Below are 20,645 nucleotides of genomic sequence, written 5' to 3' on the forward strand. Positions count from 1 at the left end.
CTTTTGACATTTAAAAAAAAAGAAACAAAACTGATTATACTGCTGGAAGTTATCAGCTCCAGGTTGCAGAGACAGAGGTGTTTCAAGAAAGGTTTGAAACCAGAGAAGTGAAAGGATAAAGCAATATTCATGGTGTAACAGTTACAGCTACAAGAAGGTATGACGAGCAGATCACAAAGAAGTATCATACAGGATTTATTAGTATAGTAAAAAGAAAACCTAGAGAGGTGATGGTGGTAGAAACAATACCTTAGAGCATAACTTCCACATCTTTAACTGCCATTATCTCCACTTATTCCTCTATTTTGTTTCTGTCTAAACTAGGAGACATAGATCATTCATACATCATATTTCTGATATTGTATTTACTGAACAATGACCAAACCCTAAGGTCTAGTATCTGTGGGAGAAACAGAGTTTAAACAGAATCCAGAATCCATTTAACAGTTTCCTGACAAATGGATTGTTATTTAATTGCCTGCATGGTCTATGCTGCACAAGACACACAAATTGTGAAGGACACAATCAAAACCTTAGCAAGGTGTAATAGAATGTAGACGTAACTAAATTTGTCTTTGAACACAGTGACTCAGAGAAGCACATGAGTTCAAAGCGCCTCGTATACTATCAACCTCCCGTTCTTTTGCAAGTCAACAGACCAAATTATTTATCCCCATCCAAGCCAAGAGTTCTCATACCTCTGGAAGTTAATAGGAGCCTTATGATGACGTTCAACAGTCCGAGACTCAACAGTCAATCAACAAACTGAAGGTCTCAGCAGATGCTGAGTTCCTTGTGCATGTTGTCCCAGAACATCTCACATTATTGCACTGGCTGTTTTAGGAGCTTGGTTCTGGCACAGTCTCTGCAGGCCTCAAAACTGGCTGAAGGAGGTTATCTCAGCAAGTTACAGAAATGTTGCAGAAATGCTTTTATTTTTTTTTTTTCTTTTTAAAGGTACATATGGGGACATTCATTTGTTCTGTCTCCAACCTTTTCAACAGATGATGACAGCTTGTAGAGAATAATTTTCTGCTACAGGGGTAAACAGAAAGCAGTTAAAGATGAATTCAACAGAACCACACACCATGAGTACTAGCTTATTCCAGTCAATGCAGTCATCAAGACAACAGGTTTTGAGTGGTACCACAATGACCACAGACACATGATTGTAACTGAACTGATTTAGTGTGTGCTTTCCTCACTATTGCCAAGGTCTAAGCACCTCCAGAAACGACCTCACCATACTGCATTGCTAATAAGCCTTTGGGAGGTAACACCATTGTAATACGTGAATAAATCAGATGGATACACAAACAGGGCCATAGCTGCAGCTTTTGTATTAATGTCCTTTTCTGATAAATGCTATAGGCTGCCCATGATAGTTGTGGAGGAGTCCTTCATTCCAGCACCATCATGTGATATCTGCAATAACCCTGGTTGTTGGTCATGCTGTGACCTGTTGGGAGTTTCTGGAGCATTCAGTGGGTAGGATTCCTTTGTCTCAGTACTCAGACACCCTAAACATGTTAAACAAGAGTCTCGCATCTTGGCAAAGTTCTGGTAAGTGCTTTCACTGGAAAAACAATACAATACTGGATCAGCAACACAGTTAAAAGTAGTCAACAGGAGAGAAACATGGTAAATATTAAATATTTTCTCAGCAAATGAGCAGTTGTTCTCCAACAAGCTGCGAACCACAAGTAGAATGTGGTATGGTCCAAAGCAAACTAAAAAAATGAAAACGGTGCTTGAAACCAGTCGTTTAATTTGGATTTTCTTCTTCTTTTGAGTGCCGTGACTCTTGTGGACAACTCGTAAAATCCCACAGTAAGAGAAGGCCAGCAGAAAGAAGGGGAAAAGGAAGCCAGCAGAGAAGCGGTAGTAATTGACATTGTGCTCCCATTCTTTGATGGGGTAATGCTCGAAGCACACCACATGGCTCTCAGCATCCATACTGATCTCCCCGTGCGTAAAGACAAAGCAGCATGTCATTATTTCTTTGGTCCAGATAACGATGCTCACAATTGCAGCGGCCTTCATTGTCCGAAACTGTTGAAACCGAAAAGGGTGCACTACTGCGAGATAGCGGTCAATGGAGATGCAGCAGAGGAAGCCCACACTGATATAGATATTCTCATACAAGAGGATGCCACAAATTTTGCACAGCAGCTCATTGTAGGTCCAATTGTCATGCTGTAAAACATACTGAAGCCAAAATGGCAAAGAAAATATGTAGAGCAGGTCTGCTACAGTCAAATTGCAAAGGTAGATACCCAATTCATTTTTAGCCTTGATCTGTAAATACCCATAGTACAGTGACAGGCAGTTAGCTGGCAAGCCTAATATAAATACAAATATATATACCACAGGGGATAATGTCTGGTGGATGTTGTGATCAATAGTGCAATTCTCAGTTGCATTCTCTGTGAAATTCACCATCTTCTTCGTCTCTCCGTGTATCACTCATCAGGGTCCTGAATGAACAGATTTAAAATTTAATTTCATTCAGTTTCATGTACCACTTATTTCTTCCACAAAGCTTTAGGCTGAAGTGATGACTTGCTGCAGGATATTATTAACCTGAAGGTAAAACACATGAAAATCTTCAGAAGAGATACGATTGTCAAATACATATTACGGTTTTCAGTTAGCTGGCTTTTCCTAGCCCTAGTCTTTGATAAAAGATAAAGTCTGTCTGGGAAATCATTATTCATATGAGTAAGTCCTAGTACTTACCAGAAAAGTACCAGAAAATTTTATGTCCAAGAATCCCAAAGCAAATTACAAACATTCGTCGCTTTACCTTTGCAAGTGAAGAAATATCTCTGTTTTGCATATAAGGCACAAAAGCAGTAATCTGATTTGTCCATGATGGAAAAAATGTCTCTGGCAAACCAGCAGTCCATTCAGACTTCCTTAGAGGATTCAGGGTGCACAAAACAGTTTATTTTTAATTTCTATTTCTTGAATTTCCCTTTAGATACAAAATATATGGAATATGCAGTTCAACCCATCAGGATTAAAAAAAATGAATTTTTAGCAGTCTTTCTTACAGTTACTTGTAAACACAATCCCGAAAGCAAGCTGTCTTTCTCTGTAAAAATCTGGTATAACGTATCCCCACAGTCTCAGTCCTACAAGATATGCTATTACAGAATACTTATTTGCCATCGGCTCTCAAAAACACTCATTTATTGTTACTACTTACACAATTGTATCTTCCCTTTACATCTTCATTGAATATGAACATAATTGGTTTAATCTGAAGAATCTTCTATAATCCAAGCACATACCCATACAGACGATTCCTATACTATTACTATTCAAGACACTTACAAAAATCACTGCTGACAACAGGCTAGCACTCAGTTCAACTAGGACAAGCGTTCAGCCTTGAGCCAGCCCACAGTGATTAAACCCTAGACTAAACAAAGTATCACATTCAGCATTTTATCACCTCGTGATATATTCACGTTGGCACAAATGCTCGGGACTGCAAAACAGTGGGGCAAACTGCCCAGTCTGAAGGGGATGTATGTTTTACCTGATGATGCAGAACGGTGAGACTCTTCCCAGAAAATGCACAGTTGTAGTGTATACTTTTGTAAGGTTAACAGTTTGTGTACTCCTTCTACAGCTTCAGTTAATATGGATTCAAAAGGAGACAGCACTATCCAGGGACAAAGATAAGGCCTTGTTGCTTTTTCCTGTTTACTATCCTAATCTGTATTTTTGTCATCATCTTCTGTCCTGTCTAGGAACATACAATTTTTTCCAAGGCAACCCTTATGAAAACATGACCATACTACAGTAAAATTACTGTCAGCTGCAGCGTTTGAGGATGCTACTGTCAAATAATTTTTTTTAATAATTTTTTTTTTCAAATAGTGGTGGGCTTTACTCCTGTAGAAATTGAAAGAAAATCACCTCCTTTAGGCCAGAAAAGAAACGCCTGCCTGAAATAAGTGACTAAACCTGCAAAGACTTTCAGTGTTTAGCTTCACCCTGTGTAGCAGAGTCTCCCAGGAATCACAGCAAACTTAAGGACACACGTAAATATTTAAGAATTTGAATGTGGTTTACATTCCTTTGCTTTTCCTCTTTTTCTTACCAACAGACAGAACATCAGCCCAGGTTTTGGTGGAAATATTCTCGGGGTTCTCGGACACCTTCAGTCATGAAACAACAGGCCAGCATAAGCTCGTCTCTCTCAAAATGTCTAACTTCATTGCCCAATGCAACTTGTGTGAAAGTCTGGTCAAGTCTAGCACAGCGCAAGGTCTGCTCTCTTTCCCTCACTCTCATGCAGCTCCTTTGGGGGTTAAGAAACTCACCCCCTCCATTGTGGGTTGTACAATAGTTATTATGGATAAATCAAGCACAGCAGGAGAAATGCTGCTTAAGGGACCCCAGTCACAGATACCTATGGTTCAGTCTGAAGTTTGTTCCAAGAGATTACCATAACCTTCCCATGGAATAATGATGATAATGTTAGCAATGCAGACATGTACAGCAAAAATTAATCATTAAATTACATAAAAATTTCCAAAAGGACTGTTACTTAGGGGCCATTGGCTCTCCTGTAACACCATCCAGTGCACTATGCATTTCTCAATGGCTTCATAACCATCACACACCTCTTCTGTGTACAGAAGACCTGGATCCACAACCACAAGGACAGCACACAAAATCTTTGCCAAGGCAAAACCTACTTACTGCACCCCACCTTTTCCAGTCCAGAGCTCCAGGCCAAGTACAACTGTATTTGAGTTTTTATTTAATACCATTTCATTTCTGTATAATTTGGTGACTTTTACATGTAAGAGTTTGCCTGTACAGGATGATTGGCACACCTAATTAGAGTCTAAAATGCCTACAAATCTGCTATCATCTAATCTACCAACTAAAAGTGTCCAGTGTCCAGCTCCTGTTGATGAGGCCAATTTGAAAGCTGTCAATAATTTTGAAAAGTCTGAACTGTCTTTATATGTCTAGCATAGTTCAAAAGCGCCAAGTTTTGCTCAGTGTCACCCAGTGAGTCAATATGGAACACAGTATGAGAAAAAGCAGATGTACTCTACAGTTGCACTGTTTTTTAGAAATGTTTCTTTTCCTCAAAGAACTCAAAATATTTTAATTAAATTATGGTTATGTCATGGAGAACATGATTGTAAAAATCATTTCTGTTTAGCTTAAAAGTCTTGCCAGAATGCAGAATGTGAAGGAGACAGAAAAGGTCTTACTGATATGACATTATGCTAATATAATACTCTGTCATGATTACAGCAACATTTCCTGCTCCCGGAGGAAGTGCTGGAGTGGGCTGTTTCAGGGGGCAGGAAGGCTGGCTGTTACGAATCTTCTTGCCTTACACCAACAAACCCTCCCCAAAGATGGGGATGACAAACAAAGATCCAGATTTTTGCTTGCCCAATAGCTGTTTTATATTGCTCTTCTGGTGAGTGGCAGCAGTGAGCCAGGAAATCCTTCCCATATTTCAACCTCCTTAGCACGTGCGCTCTGGGAAACTTTCGTGCCCTCTGACCTCCTGTGCCTGGCTAGGGACAGGCTTAGTAGCCAAATGGGAAATACAAAGGCAGTTCACTTTTCTCTCAGCACCAAGTATACCAAGCATAGCTGTGCACTGGCCAGGGACTGAAACAGTATGATACTAGTACTGCCGAAAAACCACAAGTACTGCGATGGCAGTGTTAAACAGATGGGTGCAGAAGAACTCTCCATGTTATACATAATACACAGTGCCTTGCAAGCTGTTTGGAAAAGTGGAAACTGAAGGAAAGGTGATGCAGGGTATGGGAGGGAAAAGAATAATAGATCCCCCATTACTTACTGACCTTGTCTGGATAGGAAGAGGAGAAAAATGTAAAGAGTTGCTGTATAAAAAACATCTGGGGTGCAGATAATCATAAAGCTAAAAGCAGTTACAAATGGGAACACATAAGCATTCCTTTTAGACAGCTTTAAGACAGAAATAGTGCAGCTGCATGATTTTTTAGAGCATAGTTTATGTAACACCTTCAGTATCATGAGTCTGCAGACATTTCCAGGCAATATTTCTCTTTCATATATGCCCACATCTTTTAGATGATACCCATCTAAGCCCAGGTCTTGGAAAAAAATTAGAAGAGTCTTGCCAGCTACATGAGCTCTTAACAAATTCTCTTGTTCCTAGACAAAAAATAAAGACAAGGATCGCTGGGCTTCAGAGTTTCACTTTTTCTTGGTTTAAATGAGCCAACTTCCATTACTAACGGGACAGTTCAACAAGAGGTTCTTTTCTTTCCAAACTCCTTTGTGCCTTAACTATTGTCAAAAACAGGACTCCCCACTGCACTGTGAGCCATGGAGCAGCTCACGTGTTAAGCACTGTCTGCTGGTGTCAGCAGAGGAAATAGCTCAGAGCCACTTACAATAACAGCCTCTTCAACTCGGACCAAGTACTAGCATGGAGCCTGGGTGGGTATTTCAGTTTCAATGAACATTGCTACAATTTTTCTCGTAAGAAAACTGTATGCAATTAGACCTACACATTTTTAGCAGAGAGATATGGGACTATGCCAAAGGACTTCGTTGTAGGCATTTGCAAAAGTTCTGCATGCAGTTTGTCTCATCCACAAAAGCACTTGTTTCTGTGAACAGGGAGCGTAACACAGTCGTGTGCCTTTATGTGACAGTAGCTCTCTTGTTTAATCTGCTCCTACAATGCAGACAGGCCTGAGTCATGTGGCTGTCATAGCAGGACTTGGACTGTGGCTGAATATCTTAGAACCAGAAACCTGAGGTTTTTTCAGTTTAGAATTTGGTTCAGATCATTACCCATACAAACTCCAGCCCTTAAATTCACACGCTAAGCTTCCCCCCTCACTTTAGGGTTTGTCAGCTTGGTTTGACCCTGGTTCACAAAGCCTGGAAGAATAAGGTCAGATAAAGAGACCAGGAAGCAATGACCAGCAACGCAGACTAGGGACCAGTCAAACAATATAAAATATGCAGAAACTGGCTAACATTCTTAGAGCAAGTTTTAAAAAAAGAGTAGAACAAAGTGGAAATTGGAGTGCGTGACCAAGTATGAGGAAATGGCAAAATAATATTTGGATTCCATCAGAAGAATTACAATTTAAAAGAAGGACCTGTTGGAACAGGTCCAGAGGAGGGCCATGAAAATGATCAGGGGGCTGGAGCACCTCTCCTATGAGGACAGGCTGAGAGAGTTGGGGTTGTTCAGCCTGGAGAAGAGAAGACTCCAGGGAGACCTTATAGCAGCCTTCCAGTACTTAAAGGGGGCTACAGGAAAGATGGGGTGTTACTCTTTATCAGGAACTGTAGTGATAGGACAAGGGGTAAGAGTTTTAAACTGAAAGAGGGTAGATTTAGATTATATATAAGGAAGAAATTTTTTATGATGAAGGTGGTGAAACACTGGAACAGGTTGCCCAGAGAGGTGGTAGATGCCCCATCCCTGGAAACATTCAAGGTCAGGTTGGACGGGGCTCTGAGCAACCTGATTGTGTTGAAAATGTGTTCCTGCTCATTGCAGGGGGGTTGGGCTAGATGACCTTTAACAGTCCCTTCCAACCCAAACTATTCTAAAAGGGTCAGAAGTAGAAAGACCCATAAAAGGCAATGAAGGATGTTTCTATTAACACACAAGAAAAGGAAGGGTAAAGACAGACAAGTGCATATGAGGCACAAGCACAAACATAACTGAAATAATTGCAGTTATTTTTTATTTCAATCTTTAGAACCAGAGTTGTGACCCAGCATCTAACAAAATTGTTTTTAACAATTGGTGGCAAAGAAACGGTGCAAAGAAAAAATAGGTAAGCAAAGGTTAACACGTATTTTGCAAGTCTATGTGCACTCTGAGGGAATTAGCTAAAGCAGTTTGTGAACTATTGATGATGTTTCAGAAATTATGGTGGACCGGGGTAAATCAGGCATAACACCTGTCTTGTGAAGAGTAGTTCATAGAATCATAGAATGGTTTGGGTTGGAAGGGACAAGCCCATGAGTGTGACCATACAGCCAACTCCTTATCCACTGCGTGGTCCATCCATCAAATCCATGTCCCTCCAATTTGTCTGGCACGATTTGCCCTCAGTGAAGCCATATTGGCTGTCACCAATCACCTCCTTATTTTCTATGTGCCCTAGCATAGTTTCCAGAAGGATCCACTCCATGATCTTGCTGGGCACAAAGGTGGGACTGACTGGGCTGTAGTTCCCCAGGTCTTCCTTTTTTTCCCTTTTTAAACACAGGGGTTATGTTTCCCCTTTTCCAGTCAACAGAAGCTTCACCAGACTGCCTCTGTGTGTGTCAAACCTCTGTGTGAAGAGCAGCTGGCTGCAAGGAGTTTTGTTTCTGTCTTCTGCTGGTGTTGTTGTTTGTAAAGCAGAAAGGCTACCTCTCTGCTATACTTACTTCACCTTTCTTTTTTCTGTCTGCTTTTTTGCATTAGAATAAACTCGGTATGTTCTTCACTTTGCAAGTGAGTCTTACCAGAGGCATACAGTAAAAAAAGGACTGTATCTTTTTAAACCTCTGAAACCATCTTACGTAAATTGGAAAAAAAAAAAAAAAAAAAAGGTAAAAACTCAATTCCTTCTTAAATTGAATTCCCTTCTAAAGTTAATTTAAGTCTATACACAACACATCCAGTGTTTGTTAACTTGCGAGTGGACCCTTCTAACATGAACCTCTGTGTACAATATTTATTACTCTGTGTATCCGTTTCAGCGGGAAGAAACCATAAAAGTATTCTGTAAATTACAAATCACTTTACTTTTGTCATTATTGTATGACTCCATTTATAAACCTATTGTCAAAGAAGGAAGACAGCAACATTTTTCCAGAAACCACATAAACAAAAGACTAATTAGTCACCGATGTCCAATTTTCCCTAACACAGACATGCAATTATTTACAGCACTGGGTAAATCACTTCATTTGCTCGAACTCTGATATCCTGGGAATTTGTCCCGACTTCTTCATTTCTGCTTACCAAATTTCTCTGAAGTCTGAAGTAAGCTAGTTACATTACATATTTTATTGCTAAAACTTCAGATGCCATCTGGCCACAGTGGTGGGGTAGTTGAGGGTTTCATGCCCTCAACTTGTAAATTTGTCATTAGGAATTGATCATGTGGATTTGAGTAGCAGGTCCATGTTAACATTCTTGAATCATGAATCTTTTTTTTCCTCATAGTGAATTTGATGCTTGTCCAAAGCACTAGATTGGACATCACCATAAGCTGAGAAATTTGACCTGTGCAGTCTAACATAAGCAGTGTGGGCTGATGAATGCAGTGCAGCTAGAAGCCAATGAAGATAGCCCTTGTATATTAGCTACGTGATTAATTCAAATAATTTCATGACCACTAAATCTAGTTCCAGTGCTTATTTCACATTCAGTAATGACATGGTAATGTAGTTTAATCTTACAAGTGTCCTGGCTCACAGATCATGAAGCTCTGTAAGGAACAGCTGAATCAGTATGGAAATGGAACCCAAACCTAAATGTTCTATATTCAACCCCCTTCGTAAGTCAAACAAACAATCATACTCTCAATTAAGCAGGAAGCCACCTAGAAAGCAAGCAGCTGAGCATTTCTGAATAGCCATGAGAGTTAAGGTGCCACACACCAGTAACTTGTAATAACACACTACCCTGTAGGTTACACCAGGAGAGGTCACAGGGAGAACTTGTTGAAACACAAAATTTACATTCCTGGAAAATGTCAATATTTCAGAAAAAAATGCCCTGAATAACCCAGGAGGTTATCATCTTAGGCTCACATTTGTCATTTTAATTAGAGCACTGAGTATCCAGCTTCTTTCTTACCTGATGTGCAAGCTGCTGTATATGACAAATTATGCATTTCCATATGATACAAGAAGTCAGTAATAAAGCATATCCCATTTTACAGTAGAATGCTGGGAAGGATGTAGGGGTTCCAGAGGTCACACACTGAAGTCAACAACACACTTTTATAGAACACCCCCACACACACACATATCACATTGGGATGTCTCAGCAGGCTGTGGGTACTGCCCCTCCATCCTGTGCACCTCTGTAAGGCTCTACAGGCTCTAAGGTGCATGGATCCTCTGGGATCCACTGGCTGTGGTCAGAAGAAGGTCAGAGTAAAGGTCAGATGTCTAGCAAAGCTGAAGACTGAGGGAGTTGGGCTTGTTTAGTCTGAAGAAGACCAGATTGAGGGCAAACACAGCAACAACATTCAAACATGTTAATGATTGTTGCAAAGATGAGAGAGGCTAGGTTAAACACCATGAAAAACTTTCCACTAACAAGGACAAGTAGAGCACTGGGATAGATGCTCTTGAGACCTTCCCATTCTGTTCTCTCCTATTATTTGCCAGGTGACACAACACAACTCATCCCTCTTAGTGACATGCAATAACATGGAAACAAATTGTATAAATCTGACACGAAGCAAAATTATTTCTGCAAAGGAATTTTGTTTTGAAAAGAAATAATTGGAAAATTATTATTTCTATGAAAGTTTTTTAATTTTGAAAGTTTTTTCCCAGAAAAGCATCATGGTTTGCGCATGGAGCTCATCTGCATGGTGCTCAGTTGCCCTCTGGGCTCAAACCACGACAGGTGGCAGGGGCACAGCCTGCCCTCTCACCATGGGCTGCAGGGGAGTCTCTGCTCCAGCGCATCTCGCCCTCTTCCTCCTCCTTTCTTCCACTGACCTCTGTTTGCATAGGTATTTCCCTCACAATTCCAACTCCTCCTCCCAGGTTTCCCTTCTTAAATATGTTATCAGAGAGGTGGAGCCACCATCGCTAATTGGCCCGGCCTTGGTGCAAAGGCGGGTGCAACTTGGAACTGGGCAGCTTTGAGAAGCTTCTCTCACAGGTCACTGCTGTAGCCCCCTCCCCTACTACCAAAAACCCCTGCCACACACAGAAACCCAACACAAAATGAAAGCCACATTGAAGTGAAATCTATATGACTTCACATGCACAAAAACTAATACAAAAAAAATCCATGTTCTACTGCTGTACCATTTCATTTCACGTTTTTATGACTGGACTTCTTAGGTGAGGCCTGCACATATGAAGAACAACTTGACATGGAGGATAAAGGAAGGCAGATAGGATAATAAGCACAGTTAGTCCAGTATCTCAGACTACTACTTATTCTTTATCTAGGATTAGGACCTTTTTACCAAATGCAAGGTCTGAACAACTGGTTGAGCACAGGGAAGTGCTAAAAAAGAAACAGCACTTTGGAAACCCCCTATTCATGGTAATAAGTTCATACAGTGTGTAATTTCAGGCAAGCAGTCCAAGTGGTATCAGGGAGGTGAATCACATCAGGAATTAGTCATGCCATAGCTGCCTCAAAGCTTTTAAAAATGATCCTCATCTGCCTCCTCCTTCCTGCTGTTAAAGATCAGCCAGGTGGACTACACCACCCTTCAAGTATTTCACCACAAAGCTTTTGTTGCTAGCTCCTACCCACAGGGGACATCTCCCTGAGGCTTTGTGGATGACTTGCTTGAGTACAGAACAGCAGGTGAAGGAAAACACATCATACCACTTTCTGCAGAAATCTTAAATCCCTATATTCCTCAAAGAACAACTCCAAATCTTCCTTTCCCCTCAACAAAAACCTCAGCCAAGTCAACCTCCCTCTCCCCCACAACCCTCCTTGTCACAGAAGTCAAAGCAGCAAGCTGTCTCTATTGCACAAGCAGGCAAGTAAGTAACAATCAATTATAGACAACAGAACTGCTTATAATACTGAATCTGTGCACTGATCCTCATTGGAAACAACAAGACAATAAAATCCAAGATTATGCAGGTTTTACTTTTTAGAAGCCACACGAGCCATGATCAACATGCAATACTACCAGTAAGGAACAAGGACTGGAACAACTGTGTTGTAGCCTGGGATTGAGAAACAGGAACTTCACCCTTCTGAACTAAACAAGCTCTGATTCATTTTACCATCTACAGCCTTGGGGAAAATCACTCTTCTGATTCATTTTCCCAAACTCTGTATTACTGCCTCTTTTGATGCTGCAGCCTGCTCTGACACCAGCACTGTGCTCCATCAGGCAATGCCAGATGTCTTGCGTAGAAATCAGTGACTTAAGGTTTAGGTCATATCTGTACTGCATTTCAATGATTTTTGCCCTCCTTGTTTTGCCAGCATGCCTCTCTAACCCCAGCACTGCCATACAGCCTCTGCTTCACAGCATGACTGCCCAAAGGGAGCCATGGCCCCAGGGGAGTCACCCCACAGACTTCTCAGCAGCCTGAGCGTGGGCCACCCATTTACAGCACATGGGCCATAGCACACTGCCGGCATCCTGTACCGGTGAGCATGCACGCACCAAGGCTGAGCAAAGTGAGTCAGCTGTTTAGCCTGTACCTTCGCCCAGATGCTTAAGGCACTATACAGACATAGCTGATGTGTGTATGGAGAGAGGCTTGCTCTCTGTACACCTATGCCCTCACAGAAAGGGGAGGGGCTGCTGACAACATGCAAGGCAGTCCCTTCTGTCAAGCCTCCCCAGCATCACTCGCTGGTTACAAGGGAAAACTATTGTTCAAAAACTAACAAGTTGGAGACCAAAAGAAGGACCAAATTATCTTTCTGCTTGCATCTTTTATAATGCCATTGCCTCCAGACAAGACAAGGTATAATTAAACCCAAGTATCAGCACATCATACCCTCCAAACAGAACTATCTCATTAACAAAAAGTAATTTGGAAAGCAACCAAACATCCATCTGTACAATTTTTTCTCCTCCTTACTGATAGTTCAGTGGATAGAACTGATTTTGCAGTGCTGCTGATGAGCAGTAGCTTGGGACATCAATAATCAATGTTTGACTAGTAATGTTTGACAAATAGCAAAGACTGTCTGAGAGAAAAATTTTGCCTGCTAGATCTAACTGAAAAGTGGCTGAAACTCTTCCATATCTAAAGAGGTTGAGCACATCTCCTGTTCAAGGAGAATGTTAACATTTTCATTATTCCACGCATCAGCAAGTAATGATACATTCAATAAAGTCATCTCTCTTTTAAATGCTATTTTCTGCATATATGATTCAGCATATGATTCATTTTGTACAGCAAAAGTTTTAAGACATGGTAAAGTGAAAAGCTGTTTACAATATCTGGAGATTTTTCCCTTCCTACCCTGATTTTTCTTTGACTTCATTCTTTTTCTTCTGGTTGGAATTTATTTTAATCAGAGACAAAATTCATCATAGGATAGGAGCCTTTTCAACTGAAGCACTTAACACTGTGTGCACTCTCAACATCTAAAACTGGAATAATTATTTTGTGCCTTTATACTACGTTTGTGTTTCTGGCTTACACTGATTCCCATTGTGCATTTCAAACATGTTTCTGTTCTAGATTCAATTCTTTCTAGTCTAGCACACCATCCGCCCTTCCACGCACTGCTGTTTAGCTGTGCTCATTTCCTTTCAGACTCAAGTTGAGTCTTTTTTGGCTCCTGTTCTGTATTTATTCCTTGGATCCAGCATTGGGGGGCGTGGGGTGTGTGCACATGCATTTGTGCATGTCTTCAAATAGTCCCCACCTAGCCAATAGCGATTTAACTCTTCTAAGCTACCCCTTTTTGCTGCCTTTAATTAAACTTCCTCCTTTGGGTTTTTTCTGAAGTTTCCCTTTTGGAGATTAACCAGGTTTCCTGTAGATCTAAGTCAATATTCGCATGCAAGGCGTGTTCCCCAATGTTATTTCTCAGACTTCTCACGATTATGTAGAAGCAGTGCACCTTGCAGAAGGTTTTCCTCTGTGCTCTTTCCCTTATTGTTGCTCTTTCTCCCTAGATGACTATTGAAAACTTCGGTCCTTTCTTTTTTTTTTTTCTTTTTAAAAAACTTGAGGATACAGGACTCCAACAACCTAGTCCCCAATGGATAAATCATTCTAAACAAAGTGCTGGCATCTGTATCTGCAGCCTTGTTTACATTTTCATTTCCTGAATTTTCCTTTCCTCAATTCCCTTAATTTTAATTTAAAAAATTCTTTTAGTACTCACATGATTCTAAGTGCTAGTGTCTTGCTTTCATTAAGATTTAAACAAAGTCTGGCTTTCCTTACTCCTGAGTGTCCTCATTTCCTGATGTATATGAATTCATCTTCCCTCCTCCGTTTTCTTAGTCATACCTTGAAACTGCCTATCTCTATACCTCTGTCTGGCCTTGCATATGGTGGGAGAAGCCTTCCTCAGCACAGTGCTGCAGAATCCCTGTACTTCAGCATCCTGTCTAAGAGCCTAAATGTTCTTTCCAGCACTTCTCTATCTCACCCTTTGGATGACACTGGCATCCAAACAGGCAGTGACTGCCCATTTCCCCTGTGTCAGGTTTGCCACCTCTCTCCTGGGAGACAAATCCCAGTATCCTGCCTGGAGGCACAAACTCAGCCATCCATATGCTTGAAAAAACATCTGACCCTTCTTTAGTCTTTTTTAATGAAAATTGGGAGGAACAACCTGTCCCTAATAATGGTATTAATCTGGATAAAAGAGTTTCAACAGGAACATTGAAAAAAATAGCTGCAGAACCATGACCTCACAGAAATGAAAAAAAGCACTTCTTTAATAGTATCAGAGAAACAACTCACAGCAAAAGCAGCAACCTTACTGTAAACCATTCACACTTCCCAGCATGCATCTGACTAGAGAAAAGGAAGAGAATCAAATACTTATTACAGGGGAGTCCTGACAAGCTCTTGGGCAGGAGATGGTAAAGGTGGCACAGGAGATGTTGGATTCCAAACTTGAGAGCTGTTCAGAAACCCAGGTCCTGCTCTGGGGTGGAGGTGTAAGACCATCTCTGAAATTTGGACACAAGTTCAAGTTCCAAATAATAATGTCCTGACATAATAAGTTAAGGGATTTTAGTTTAAATCTCTTGCAAGATTAAAAGACAATGGCTATTTTGAAAGCTATGTCTGATCACTTCTTAAACATGGAGTATACAACAGATACATCCTCTAATTAGATACATGTGTAGACACTAAATCATTATCCATCACAGAGTAAAAATTCTCCTTCTTCCTTTGGCAGATGGAAGACAAAATGTTACCAGATATAAAATGCTCAAATTCTAGTTGTTACTAAAATATTGAGTTATAAGAAAGCCAAACCAAGAGATGTCTGTAATAATATTTCCATTCTTCCCTACTGATGTTGCCCATTTTAGCATTTTATTCAGGTGTCATTGAAGTGACTTAAGTTTGATAGTTTGACTGCATCTGCTTTTGTAATGCATTCATTTTTGATCTCCCCTTCCTCTGTTAGCTGTCTAGCCTCTCTTCAAAGCTATGTGTCTTTACTGTTAACCCATAGCAAACAATGTGAGAGAAAGGAAGCTTGAAAGCTTGTTGAATAAAACAACAATGTTCAGAAATGAGAGACTAGGCTCATCCTAGCAGCAATAACTGTCCATAGCAATTTTTGAGTGGAGGATGTCAGAAGGACATCTCTCGTGGAGCAACAGTAGTAGCAGCAGAGTGCCCTCTCCATTACCTGTAGACCAGATCAGTTTTGCATTTCTAATCACCTCTGGCATGGTGACCGATCTCTGAGCCTAAGCAACCCCAGATCAAACTCCAAGACAACCCAGCTGAAAAAAATTTGTTGCCACAGAAACAATTTCTGGCAAGAGGGCTCCATGGAGAGGAACAGAGTATACTTTCAGGTGAACCGATTTCTCAATATCCCTCTAACAGTGTTCTAAAACCTGTTATTTAGTCTTTTTTTCTTTTTCAGACAGATTAGCTACAGCTGCCGGATGAAGTGCCTAAAAAGTTCTCCTTTTGCTACCCAGTAGATTAACAGAGTTCAGAGTGTGGTTTCTAGTGGAGAAAAAGAAATTATAGTGGATGCATCCCTCAGAGAATAAACTGCAGTGTTGTTCTTAGCTGCTGCTGATTACTAATACCTTTACTTAAAATTATTGGCCAGTTTCTTCTAAACATTAAAGCTGTTCTGTGTCTTTTCAAAACCAATTATCATCAGCTGTCAGGGACAGCAGCTCTGCAAATGCTTCAGCTGGCAGAATAATTCATAACAAGCATTAAAAGCCACTCAGAATAAGCTTTATAGGAAAAACAAACCTCTTAGAGGAGACATTCAGCTAATTATAAGGTAATGAGCCTCACAAGGCTGCCACTTCTGGAGTTCTCTTTCCACAGTTCTTCACTTAAAAATAATTAGCAAGTTGTGTAAATGTCCTCATGAGCCTGAAGTAACTTTTTCCTTGGTTATCACCACACTGACACAAGAATAGTCTGTGGGAGTGAAATCCCAGGGCAACACGAATGCACCCTCAGGTCAGGTCTAGAAAAACTGTCAGGGAAAAAAATTTTGTCTCCATGTGCTGTTTAATGGGGTGCCAAGAAAACTTGCAGTTACAGCATTAACTTACAGGTTAATTACAGGTTAATCTGAGTGACAGCATCCACAGGGCTGGTTAGGGGAGGAAAACTTACATTAATGCCCACACCTTTGTACACCTGGTCCCACGCAACTGTGCTCAGCCACAGGTAGGAAGTTTCCAGTCTGTCCAACCTCAGGAACCAGCCATCCCCCAGGCTCACCCTATTTGATGACATCTAGTATGATGTCTATGTACACCTAGTTTGGCTGGGACTCATTTTCCTCCTTTCTCTCCCGTTTCTCTTCTCTCTTTTCCCACTGTCTAGGATTGCTTACATTCCTCAGGTGCCAGAACAAAGGTAGTCCATTTTTGTCCACCAGCCACAAAGATAAATACACCTCACTGCAAAAGCCAAGTGAGATGAGGTTTTTTTAATGAGATTTTGGAACCACCACATCTTTCTTCATTTAAAACTGTGATATTCAAATCACAGCTCTGGGATGTAGACATTGTTACCCCCACCAGCTGTGCCCCGCTATCACAGAACAACATACTGGTCTGGTTCTATAAAACCAACATTTTCTCATGGTGTGCTCCCCAGACCCTGGGAAGACTCCTAAAACTTTGGGGATGTACCTTCAGTGTTATCATCAAAATTACAGCTGTATAGCACTGACCATAAAAGAAGCTGGAGACAACTACCTTCTGCCTCTTCCCTCATATAACAGAAAGACCTTACAATTCCATGTGTAGAAGCAGCATGGTATGGGGGAACAACAACATACTAGCAGCAAGATGGGAAAGCAGGAAGGATAGGAGCAAGGACAGTAAAAAATTTTGTTTCTTTAGAAAAGGAATGGAAGAGTGGGTGTTAAATACACAGGATTGACTCACTTTTACTGGCTTCTTGATTAAAGCAAACTTGAAAGAAGAAGTGGTACTCTTCTGGAGCCAGTGTGAACACAGGGTGCTAATGTGGAAAAAGTCACGGAGGGAGCTGATTAACAGACTGCTCAGAAAGTCCCGTAATGCTCACAATGACAGTGTCACGTCTTATGAGCCTACGTGTAGCCATTTTTCCTTGCCTCACTGTTAAGTTTCCTTAAATTTTTATTAATAAATATCTGCATGTGTTCTGAACACAAAAGGACAGGAAAAGGCTGTTATATTCTTCTAAATCCTGTATTTCTCAGCTCCCCTCCCCATGCACACATGAAGCTGATTGCTCAGTGATTTAATTTTTCTGTTTCTTTACAAAGATTGTCAAGAACCAGAAAAATGTACTCGTAACACAGGCAACCTACAATAATGAACAAAGGTTTTCAACCCTATTAAAAAAAATAAAAAATAATAGATTAATTTCTGACTGAATGGATTTCATTTCACTAAACAAACTTTCACATTTCAAGTTTCTCAAGTCAGGTTCTGAACAGCAGCAAGAAGAGTGGCTTACTGTTTGGAAAATACAGCAATGACATACTTTTGAGATACAAAGACAAATCTATATAGGTGCAGAGCACCCACACACCAAGGTATGTAGTTTAGCAGTTTCCTGTTAGGTGTAACTTTTGGCTTGTGTTCTCAGGGGAAATGAAGTATTTAAATTGCTTATTAGTCCTTCAAAATAGCTTATATCTAGTCAACTTACACAATCCTACTAAGTTCTCTGAAAATTACTACTGGAATTTATCTACTGGCTATTGCTCTGGTTCCCCACTGCAAACATGAAACAGTTTTTTGATTTATCTTAACAATTCCCTTTCATCAATACAACTTCAACATTCACCTCTCCTTGTGCCTAAGCGGAACTCAAGGAAGTTTTTCTGGAAGAACTTTTATTCAAAGTTCCCACTAGTGGGAACTTGCCAAGCAAATTAATTTTTAAGCTGTGAATTTTTTTGGACACATTACTTTGGTTGAGTCCTTGGACTGCCTTGTTGTTTTGCTTTAACAACCTAGCCAAAAAACTGTCCTGCCATCTTTCCAGGGGTCATAACCTTGTATAACCTGGCTCAATGATGGAAAATTAACTTGCTTTTAAGAATGAATAGATAAAAATGAAACTCACCTGTAAGTAGAGTTTATACAAAGAGGTTTTCCCCGCAGTGTGAAGAGCACAAGACTTCCCTTCTCCCAGCTCCTGCTCAGGCTGCTGGTGAGGCTGTCCTCCTCTCAGCTGTGAGCGAGGCTGTCGATGAAACAGCACAAGGAAGGAGGAGGAGGAGATTGTGTTTCAGCTCCTGTGCTCTTTATGGTTCAACTGCAAAGGAGTCAGCTCAGCCCAGCCCAGCCCTCTCCTCCCTCACCCTCTCATTCATAAATAAAAGAGATGAGAGTGCCAAAAGCAGACACTAAATACGGAGATTGCAATGCACACAGAGAGGTGTTCACACCCATACCTACCATCACAGACACGAACCAGCAGATAAGTGCACTATGATCACAGCAGCTGGTGCAAAGCCCCAATACTGCTGCTTACAGCTTATCTAAACACACACAGATGTTGTCTCCTGCAGGCATATTACAAAGTATACAGAGGGTTAGTGTTGTTATTAGTATTATTTACAGTAAATTGTTTCTAGAGCTTGCTGAGATCAGACCTTCATTATGTCCAAACACAGCAGAAGCTGATCTCTGCACAACAGAGCGTCTTCTCTGACTGTGCAAGAGCAAGGGCTGCGAGGATGGATTTCCTTCCTCTCTCGTGTACACAGCAAGACAGACTGAGGCATAAACAGATCAAAGGGCTGGTCCAAGGTCATTCAGGAAGACTGTAGCAGATGTAAAAGCTGACCTCCTGCTAACTCATGCCACTACTCTTATTCCTGTAGGAGTGAAAGCTGCACCATGGGATAGGTATTAGAGTGTCTGTCATTGGAACTGAAATGCACTACCCTTAAAAAAAACCAGATAGATAGGAATTACATCACTGAAGCTGGAAACAAAAGCTGTTACCAGTTCAGGCTCTGAACTGGTACATAACTCACCTGATGTAGCGCTCTGCCGTGCTGCTGTAGGGACCCCAGTGGCACTGCGCACTCAGCACTGTGCCTAAAGAGAGCTCCCGTCTGCTCACTGTAATGGGGCAACAGTACTCCAAGGGCAGCCAGCGACAGTAAGTCTGGAAATAGGACTCCTGTGCGGGGTACTCCGAGACATGTTCTTCATTCCAACCTGGTGGAAAGCAGAGTGACATAAGCGCATAAACAAAATAGAAAAAAAAAAACCAAACAAACTAAAATACACTAGGGAGAGGATACAATGACATTTACAAAACTTGGAAATACTCCAGGAGTACCCATGGCTAACGTCAGAACCAGCATCAAAAATAACTCCTCATTCCAAACACAAGCAAAGGGCTCTTCAGGTATGACACGCTACCAGATGGCAGAGCCCTTCCTCTGCCAGGGCCTCCGGCAGATCAGAGATCTAAAATAATCTGTGGGGTTAAGGGACCTCTCTGAGTTTCTGAGGAGGGATGCAGCAGAAAAAATGGCCAGAAAATGCTGCAAAAAGCACAGAATGGTCCTCTGCAGGCTCACCATGCTGCTTGGAGGATGGCAGAGATGTAGACAGCATACCTGCCTGAACAGGCAAGGCACAGGCTCCTGGGAGCACAGCCAGAGGCTGAACACCCTGTGCAATACTAAAGAATATGATGGGTTTATATCAAATTTATCAGGCCTACTTGGAATGCTCCCCCCTCTGGTTGTTTTTTTTTGGTTTGTTTTTTTTTTTTTTTATTTAGCACTCATTTAGTATTTATATGTATTTTTATATACCTATGTAAGAATACTTATATTTAAAAAATCACACAGAGCAGGATCTTTCAGGAAGCAAAGTAAAACATTTGTTCCAGTGCCTTTTAATCCACAGTTACATACCCTTGGATATCACAGCTCTTATTAGATTTAAAGACTTTATTAAAGATGATATTAAGAAAACTAAGTCTAGTTACTTCCTTAGTAATATGGGCGCTACTCTTCAATAAGGAGCAACAGGGCATTATGCTGGACTACTTGTCTTTCCCAAAAGCCTGCCAGGGGCAGAGATCACTTTGGTATCCAGGTCTCATTGGTGGCTGCAGGGAAAGCATTTCCACCTCCTGCAGGGTCCAGGCTGCAGATGGGGAACAAGTCCTGAGAAGACCCACAGACAGTGATTATCCCTCTGGGTGCCAGGGAAAGCAGAGACACTGGTGGGAGGAACATCATGGGC

General features: G+C 41.1%; 1 protein-coding gene across 1 annotated transcript; it reads right to left on the reverse strand.

Moving 5' to 3' along the window:
* Positions 1 to 1,365: 1,365 nt before the first annotated feature.
* Positions 1,366 to 18,512, reverse strand: GPR68 (G protein-coupled receptor 68). The gene is made up of 2 exons (XM_074865225.1): positions 18,496 to 18,512; positions 1,366 to 2,583 (listed from the first exon to the last, which is right to left on the reverse strand). The coding sequence occupies exon 2, from the start codon at positions 2,440 to 2,442 to the stop codon at positions 1,366 to 1,368; it is 1,077 nt and encodes a 358-aa protein (XP_074721326.1). The 5' UTR covers positions 2,443 to 2,583; positions 18,496 to 18,512.
* Positions 18,513 to 20,645: the final 2,133 nt, after the last annotated feature.

The sequence above is a fragment of the Strix uralensis genome, chromosome 4, assembly GCF_047716275.1.
Source record: "Strix uralensis isolate ZFMK-TIS-50842 chromosome 4, bStrUra1, whole genome shotgun sequence".
Taxonomy (NCBI): domain Eukaryota; kingdom Metazoa; phylum Chordata; class Aves; order Strigiformes; family Strigidae; genus Strix; species Strix uralensis.